This window comes from Gossypium hirsutum, chromosome A01, assembly GCF_007990345.1.
Source record: "Gossypium hirsutum isolate 1008001.06 chromosome A01, Gossypium_hirsutum_v2.1, whole genome shotgun sequence".
Classification (NCBI taxonomy): Eukaryota; Viridiplantae; Streptophyta; class Magnoliopsida; order Malvales; family Malvaceae; genus Gossypium; species Gossypium hirsutum.
Window position 1 is genome coordinate 40,909,080 of NC_053424.1, and position 9,532 is coordinate 40,918,611.

General features: G+C 36.5%; 1 protein-coding gene across 1 annotated transcript; it reads left to right on the plus strand.

Moving 5' to 3' along the window:
• The first annotated feature begins 2,155 nt into the window (after positions 1-2,155).
• LOC107918136 (probable galactinol--sucrose galactosyltransferase 2) lies at positions 2,156-9,324 on the plus strand. Its single transcript, XM_016847667.2, has 14 exons — positions 2,156-2,386; positions 4,080-4,293; positions 5,022-5,257; positions 5,567-5,657; positions 5,871-5,919; positions 6,064-6,155; positions 6,268-6,375; positions 6,653-6,775; positions 7,261-7,813; positions 7,936-8,003; positions 8,099-8,233; positions 8,318-8,535; positions 8,627-8,715; positions 8,798-9,324. Exons 2-14 carry the CDS (start codon positions 4,103-4,105, stop codon positions 9,158-9,160), a joined length of 2,316 nt encoding a protein of 771 aa, XP_016703156.1. The 5' UTR covers positions 2,156-2,386; positions 4,080-4,102; the 3' UTR covers positions 9,161-9,324.
• Positions 9,325-9,532: the final 208 nt, after the last annotated feature.

Consider the following 9,532-nt stretch of genomic DNA (forward strand, 5'->3'; position numbering starts at 1 on the left):
TTTTTAATTTTTTCAGGAACGCAAGTTTCTTGGCCAAGAAATTGTCTAAGATTTCAAGAAACGAGCATTCGTACAATCCGGTCCCTGAGGATTCGACCTTACTTCCCATTTACTGTTATTTTTATTATTTTACAGGGAATAGGATATTTTTGGTGCTCTCAACGACCGCATCAACAGTCTTCCTTAGTTGTAAATTTTTGGCCTACAAACAACTCCTCACATTCAAGATTTATGGCCAATCGGCAGGCAGGTAATATATCGGGGTACTCCGAAAACTTAAATGTATACGCCACATTAGGATTTACGGTCGACATGTGGGCCCTAGGATCATTGTGCATGACAATGCCTCAACTTGGGTTCCTGGTTGAAGAAGCGTAAATAGTTCTATCATCATTCATGCCTTCACCGTCGATATCATCCGGGACCTCGTCTAAATCGGGATCACTATAATCTTCAGCCTCTTAATCAGAAGGACTATTATTATCACGTCCATCTTCACCATTTGCATCGGTCTCAATTACTGGCGAATGTATTTGTAAACGGAGACCTGGGTTAAGGTTCTCAAACACATATGGAGAATTAATATTGATGTCAAACATGCATATAGTCGTTCGCCTATCAACGGACGTTCTCGGAACCTCCATACACGGATCTTTAAACTTCATGTTCTTCACTTAATGAAGTGAAATCTTCACTTGGCTCTACATCAGCTAACTTAGCAAACAACTGAACCAATTCAGTGTGGCCACTCTGATTCTGGTAATAAAGTGCGACTATTGTCTCTATGTCTTCATTGTCTATAAATCCCATCAGTCTACAAATTCCATCTCGGTGAATTTGATGGGATTTGTCGAAACTGGGACTTTGTAGAATAGTTTCGAGATTCTCTTCCCACAATGTTTAATAATTTTTGAACTGATCCTTTCTTTCATATTATCAATCGACACATTTTTATTAAATCTCATAGCTATTTGTTGGTGAAATTCAAATATAAAACCAAATGTTGTTAAAATTACTCTATCGAAATAAACGCAAATTGATTATCCATCTTCAATATAAATATGTAAAAATATTTAAACATAATTAAATTTCTCAATATTTTTTTCAAAAACAAAACAAGATTCTACTATAAAAAATATAATAACAAAAATTAATCACTGTACAAACCTTACAAATCTTTCTGACTTCTCTTCTTTGTTTTCTCCTCTTCTACAAAAAAAATTTCCTTGTCTTTCTTCTTATTTGTTAGCTGCTACAACCATTCAACCAAACACAAAAAACACTAAAACAATTCAACAAATCAAAACACAAAAATTTTTACAACGCTTCATACAAATTACTATAACCGTTCAACTCAAATATATAAGGGTTTCGTGCCGCTTGACAACCTTCCTCCCCCAACTGGTGCCGGCTGTCACATGCCCTCCAAGCTTGGTGCCGCCAGTTTAGTACCCTTCACCCCTTTTTACCCGTATTTTGTTCAATAGTTTTTTCTGTATACTAATGTTGCCGTAGAACGTCTCTTCACAATTAAAAAATTATTTTTTAAAACATATCATGAGCTAAAGATGAATGTATTATAATTGAGCAGAAAAAAAGGGCGATGCTGCCACCCCTTTCAGTCCACCTCTTAGCATTGTTAATTTCACCCATTTTGGTAAATAATGTCACTGAGATATTATTTTAGTATTTAATTAGTTTTTAGTATTATCAAGGTAACCATTACTAGCATTAAATAAATAAATTATCCTTTGAATGATTGAATTGCTTAGTAAATTGAAAAAAAAATAGAAATAAATTAAAATATTAACAAAAACAAGTAACATACGGATCCACAAATATTCAGATTCATGTTTTAATAGAAATTACAAGCCCCTTTCATTTCCACCGCTGTTTAAATTTACAATTCAGAGATGCCTTCTGTCACTCAGTCACGGATTGCTCAGCAACAGTAAGCAATAAACCCTAACCCAAAATATCTAATATGTTTATTATTATTTTATTCATTAAAAAAAATTGTAGAACAAAAACAAAACGTTTCTAAAAGAATAGCAATAATAGAATATAAAATTCCACGTGGCAGTACACCAATGATCCCGTAATAGAAGTTGCTCGATATTTAACCCCCAGAAATTGTGGCTATAAAAACCCAGCTTCTTCACCCTCATTACTCGCATCCGTTGTCTGAAAGAGGAAAACAAAGCCATTTTTAGTGGTTTCGCTCTCTCTCCCTCTCTCTAGAGAAGAGGCATTCCCTTTGTCGGAGTGCGCTTCTGCTGAGTGTTTCTTTCGTTTTCTTTTGTTTTAAGTTTTGGAGTCAAGAGTGTTTCAAGCTTCTTAGTCCTATTGGCTGCTTAACGACCTAAGCTAGCCCCGCCGGATATAGGTGAGTTCATTTTGGGGTTCTCAGCCGTCAACTGTGAAATTAAATAGTGGTTTATGGTGGATTCTCTTTTTAGAGTAACATTTGTTTCCCTTTTGGATGACTTGTTGTTGGTTCCCTGGTGATGATGAAATGGGACGTGATTTGGATTTGGATTTTGGAGTTTCTATGATCTAAAATCTTTTGGAACTTTTTGTTTGTTAAATTTGAAAGTTTTATGGATTTGTTATTTAAATTGTATTTTACTTTATTTCATTTTTTTTAAGTCCTGTTTTTCCTCTCTGCGATTTGTTTCTGGTTTCGTGGTGATCATGATCATGAAATGAGACGTGCTTTGGAGTTTTTATGATCTGATTTTTTTTTAAATTTCCTGTTTGTTAATTCTGAGATTTTGATCGATTTATAAAGCTTCTGCTTTCCATGACTATGGATTATGGTATGGAGTAGATCTGCGCTTGACGAAGAACGTAATTATAACAATAAAATCTTATTTACGTAAGAGTTAAGATCACGACGATAAATCCCTCGAATTACATGGTTATGAATTATGATTTTGCTCTTACGGTGACAGATAATTTTTTTTAATAAATATCTGTTTAATTGAAAATTCATCGTCGTTTAAAATTTTGCCAACTTTTTATAATCCTCTGTTTAACTAAAAGAAGTTCGTGTTTTCTTTTTCACGTTTTTTCTTCTGCTGTATTAATCGTGAAGGTCTTTTAGATTATTGGACCTGCTTTTCTCGTGTATCCGTCCAAACTTGCTCTAACTCTAAGCATACACTTTTTCTTTTCTTTTCTTTTTTTCTTAGAAAAAAAAAATTTCTGAAAGTGAAAAATTAAGAATTTATTTATTTTTCTAATAAAAAGAGGAGCTTTGTTTATAGTCTGAACAGATCATTGTGGTCCGCCGGCGGCCTTCTCTTTTTCATATTTATTTTTTTCCGTTGATGATCTTCAAGTAAACCATCTGAAAGTTACTTGATTATAAAAGATAGTTCGTATATTCCTTCAAAAAAAAAAAAAACCAAAAAGTAGCTTACAATCCCAATTTAGCGACGAACTGTAGCTTAAATCACGGTAAATAAATAAATTTGAACAGTTGCTCTCTTTTTTCATTCATACCTTGACCATTCCAGATTTTTCTTCATGGACATAATATTTTATCCCAATAAACAAAAAAAAAAAACAGAGCTGGTTTTCTGTCTCGATAAATTAAAAATGCTTTTTAATATTTTACACAATTTTTTCTTTTTCAGAAATTTTTTTTCGTTCTTTATAAGTTTTGGGTGGGTTCAAAATTCCATGATTGTTCAGCGGATAGGTGAGAAAATGTTAAGCACAACATCAGTGAAGCAATTGGGGTGGTTTCTTCCTTCTGGAAAATCTCATGGCACTGGAAATGTTCCTTACAAAAGCCTAAACTTTCCAAGATATTTTAAACCCATTGGTCAAAATTTTAGACTCTACCCCTTACCCATTTTTATTTTGCTATATTCGTCTTCTGCAAATAGGTGGTCTTTAAATTTTTGTTTTTGTTATCTAGTATAATTCTTAATTGTTTTTATCGAAACTCTGTTTCTGAATTTAATGTAAACATCTTTTAACTTTTTGCCTTTTTTTTTTGTTCTTATATATATATATATATATCTGTTCCGTGAGTTGTCATTGATGTCGTTTGTTGTGTTGTCTGACAGTTATCAGGTGCTCATCATAAAAAATGACTGTCACGCCAGGAATTTCCATCAACGATGGGAACCTTGTGGTTCATGGGAAGACCATCCTCACTGGAATGCCTGGCAACATTGTTTTGACCCCAGGATCCGGTGTCGGGCTTGTTGCTGGTGCTTTTATAGGTGCTACTGCTTCGGATAGCAAAAGCCTTCATGTCTTTCCAATAGGTGTTTTAGAGTAAGCACATTCTCCTTTGAAAACTCTTTTATCCTCCAATTTTGACATTCATATACCTTCTTTTTCTTAACTAGAATTGATGTTATTTCATCATGTTCTGTTTGGTGATTGCATCATTGTGTGAGAATTTATTTATGGATTGGGAGTTTGAGATTTAGCAAATCAATGGATTTTCATTTTATAATTTCGTTGTTTCATTTAAAAAAAAAATTTAACAGATAGCATTAGCTATAAAGTACTATTAGTTGTCAAGAAAGAGATGGTTGGTTCCTATTTTTGTTTCTAACAGTATCAAGCTTCTTATGTTACTGATTGTTGCCTTAAGATTCTACACCATCCTTTTACTTTATTTTTTGAACGCGTTTGATCAGTTTACACCTTTAGAAAAAGGTTCATTTAGATTAATTTGTTTTCTAGTTAACTTGGAAAGAATCGGATTATATGACTTTGCAGTAAATAGGAGTCTAGACTTTAAGAACATTTCTTAAATGTTGATTCAAATATATTTATTAGCATACTTCATGCTTAAATCTATTTTAAATTACTTTTAATGTACATGTTCTTTGGATTATCCGAATGCTTTGCTTATTCCTAATTGTTAGCTGGGACTGTTGTTTTCCTGACATTTACTTGTGATACTTGAGGATTACAAAACCTGTAAGTTCTGGATGATTGTGGTGTGGAGTAGTACCCGAAGCCATGACTTGGTACTTATTTTTCTCTAACAGGGGCCTCCGGTTTATGTGCTGTTTCCGTTTCAAACTATGGTGGATGACTCAGAGAATGGGAACATGCGGGAAAGATGTCCCTTTGGAGACTCAATTCATGCTCGTAGAGAGCAAGGAAGAAGATGATCCTAATGCCCCAACGATCTACACTGTTTTCCTCCCTCTCCTTGAAGGCCAGTTCCGTGCTGTTCTTCAAGGCAATGACAAGAATGAGCTTGAAATATGCCTTGAGAGTGGTGAGTAGCTTATGGCACTCAAAAGCATGTGGCATTTTCTGTATATGTCTATCATTTAATTGCATAAGGCGAACCTTCAGCCCCATCTTTTTGGCCATTAATGAAGGAAGCAAACCATATGAAATCATCAATCATGGGGTGGAGTTGTCATTAGTGTGAACAACCACGGTGGAGAAACCATGAATGACCGCCATCCCAATAAATCAAGATTAATGGCATATGTAACATTTTTGCGAAGAAAATAAGTTGAAAAGGATGGAGTTCGAAAGAACCGAAACGACTTCTTTTCGGTGTGATTTGGTTTTGCAGGTGATAACACTGTTGAAACAAATCGAGGCCTTTACCTTGTCTACATGCATGCTGGGACCAATCCATTTGAAGTTATCAACCAGGCTGTAAAGTGAGTAGAGATGCTTTTTTCATGCAAAATTTTTTCTCTTTCTTTTGTCCTTAATACATAGTCATTGTTTTCTTTTTCCTTATGTTGTTATCAATATTTCTTTCTCTGGAAACTATTTATAAATTACAGTAATATATCAAAACTTATATTTGATTTCCTGAATGTATCTTGTTTCTTATGGTTTATTAATGAGCACTTTCATGAACCAATCAGGGCATTGGAGAAACACATGCAAACTTTCCTTCATCGAGAGAAGAAGAAGGTATGGTTACTTGCGAGAATGTTTACCTCACCTGCCAATTATTTTATTTTATAAAAAAATTAATTTACTTCTAATTAGGTTTGTGACAAAGCTAAGATTGTCTTTACGGATCTTTTCTAACATTTTTATGTTGGTTGTGAGTAGTTGCCTTCATTTCTTGATTGGTTTGGCTGGTGCACCTGGGATGCTTTCTACACTGATGTCACTGCAGAGGGTGTTAAGGAAGGCCTCAAAAGGTAGTAGAAAATTATGGCAATGTGAGCAATTGGTTAGCTATATAGATGGAAAGAAAATGCTATGATGGTAATAAGATGATCGTCACTATAATTCTTTTTCTTTTAATTGCAGTCTATCGGAGGGAGGGACTCCACCTCGATTTTTGATCGTAGATGATGGTTGGCAGCAGATTGAAAGTAAGCCCAAGGAGAGTGATTGTGTTGTACAAGAAGGGGCGCAGTAAGATCTCTCTCTCTCTCTCACACACACACACACCCCAAAACTCTGCTCAGGCTCTTGGAGTTTAGCTCAGTCTTAGTACTTAGTACTTTAATGCATGAGTGAATCAGATGGACTCAAACCAACCTACAGATGGCATTTTTTGTCTCCTTTTTCCATCGCATTTAAGCTCTTCCACCTTAATTTGATTATTTATTTTTCTATATGAATGTCTTGCACATTTAGCAATTTATTACTAAAGTTGGATATAGATATGATGCCCAATTATTTCTTGCAGGTTTGCGAGTAGGTTGACTGGGATTAAAGAGAATGCAAAGTTCAAAAAGAATGACCAAAACAATGAACAGATCTCTGGCCTAAAACATGTTGTAGACGAGGCCAAGCAGCGTCATAATGTGAAGTAAGCAGTCCATGTTATTCAGGTTCTTTGTGTTTATCAGTTGGTTGTGGTGCATTCTGATATGAACGCTCTTATGAGAGCAAAAAGACAATCATTTACATTATGATTAATTGACCAATTTTTATAGATCCTACTTTTTAGCCAACTTTAGGTTTTCTTATTACTAGCCACAGTTCTAAGTTTGTTTTGTTAAACTCTAGAACTGCAATGACAAGTGGAGCTATATTCTGGTTTAAGAATACACTTTGCAAACCCAAACTGTAACACTCTCAGCTAGAAAGAAAATGTCAAAGTTGGACTTGACGCACATTGGACTACACATTTATTCATCGTAGACATGAAAACATAAAACCATGCTGACCCTAAATCCTTCCATTTATATGTGATATACGGTTGATCTTATTTTTGATAGTTTGCATTCGTTACTCTCTAAATAATGTTTATTTATATTTCAAATGACGTTTTGGCTCTACTTTTTGGCATAGGAATGTGTATGTGTGGCATGCTTTGGCTGGCTATTGGGGTGGAGTCAAACCTGCAGCTGCTGGTATGGAACATTATGATACAGCATTGGCATATCCTGTTCAGTCCCCAGGTGTGATGGGCAACCAGCCGGATATAGTTATGGACAGCCTTGCTGTTCATGGCCTTGGTTTGGTGCATCCGAAGAAGGTTTTCAACTTCTACAATGAGCTTCATGCCTACCTGGCTTCATGTGGAGTTGATGGTGTGAAGGTTGATGTGCAAAACATCATTGAGACACTTGGTGCTGGACACGGTGGTAGAGTATCTCTTACCCGCAGTTATGTTCAGGCCCTTGAAGCGTCAATTTCCCGAAACTTCCCGGACAATGGATGCATAGCATGCATGTGCCATAACACTGATGGAATCTACAGCACCAAGCAGACCGCTGTTGTTAGAGCGTCTGATGACTTTTATCCTCGTGACCCTGCTTCACACACTATCCACATTTCCTCAGTGGCTTACAACACACTTTTCCTCGGAGAATTTATGCAACCTGATTGGGATATGTTCCATGTAAGTCAAAATTACTGAACTTATTTATTTCCTATGATAATTGAAGTTACTGTCATATTCCGTAATGAAAGGCTCAAAACGGATGGTTCATGTGGTACTGATGACTAATCCCTGGTCTGCAGAGCTTACACCCAGCTGCAGATTACCATGCTGCTGCTCGTGCTGTTGGTGGATGTGCTATGTATGTCAGGTATTGTTTTGCTAAAGTTGATTTTTATTTTTACTAATCATAATGATTGTGGAATCTTCTAACCTGACATTTTGTTTTCGTGGTGTTTTATGCAGTGATAAGCCTGGCAACCACAATTTTGAGCTCCTAAAGAAGCTGGTCCTTCCTGATGGATCAGTTCTCCGCACCCAATTGCCTGGCAGGCCTACCGTTGACTGCCTTTTCGCTGATCCGGCTAGAGACGGGATTAGGTCTGTAGCATCCTTTCTCATTGCTTGCTGCACATCATAATATTTTATCGTGCAGTTTTATCCACAGACAATCCTATTTTGCAGCTTACTCAAGATTTGGAATGTAAACAAGTGCTCCGGTGTGGTGGGTGTTTTCAACTGCCAAGGTGCTGGTTGGTGCAAGGTCACCAAGAAAACCCGAATTCATGATGCATCACCTGGTACACTTACAGGTTCTGTTTGTGCCAACGATGTTGATTTGATCGCTCAGGTTGCCGGTGCGGACTGGAATGGGGAGAGTGTGGTTTATGCTCATAGATCAGGTACATTTTGTCTGCTTAGATGTCAGGTGAAGAGTGCCAATTGGATTTATTTTGATGTAAAATGTTAAAAAAATGCCTTTTTGAGTTTCAGGAGAGCTGGTACGGTTACCTAAAGGTGCTTCAGTGCCGGTAACACTTAAGGTTCTCGAGTATGAACTATTCCACTTCTGTCCCGTCAAGGTTAGTTTCTTTCCTTCCTTTTAGGCTACTTTTTTGTAATTTGACTACGGTGGCTTATTGAATGCTTTTTCCTATGGTGCAGGAAATTTCCCACACCATTTCATTTGCACCAATAGGCCTTCTTGACATGTTCAACAGCAGCGGTGCCGTTGAGAAGTTCGAAGTACAAACGACATCCGATGAGAAACTGCAGTTCTTTGATGGCGAGGTTTCCTCGGAGTTGACAACTTCACTCAGCACCAACCGGAATCCAACAGCAACGATCAGTCTTAAAGTCCGGGGCTGTGGGAGGTTTGGTGGATACTCATCTCAGCGTCCGTTGAAGTGCTGTGTGGACAATGTCGACACTCACTTCAACTATGACTCAGCCACCGGATTGGTGACACTTACATTGCCAGTGCCATCGGAGGAGATGTACAGATGGCACGTAGAAATTCAAGTCTAAGTTTAGCTTCAGGTTATTATATTAGGCCATCATATTAAAAGTCATTATTGTATGGAGGGAGATTTCATGGCTTTCTAGTCTAGTCTAGTGGTAATACGGAATTGGGGTCCTCTACTGTGTTGTAGCTACTTTCTCTTAAAATAAAATTGCCTCTCTCTCGAAAATTCGTTGTGTTCTTTGTCTTAAACTATGAAAAAAAAAAAATTCAATCATTACAGAATATGATACAAAAACAACAATAGGTCTAATGTTATATGTAAAAGGTGTGATTTTAGTTTAAAACCCTCGCTTCATCTTTCATGGTCTCCTTCACTGCAATCTTACTTCCTGTAAATTTTTGTTGGTACTTATTAATTAAATCATTTAGTCGGC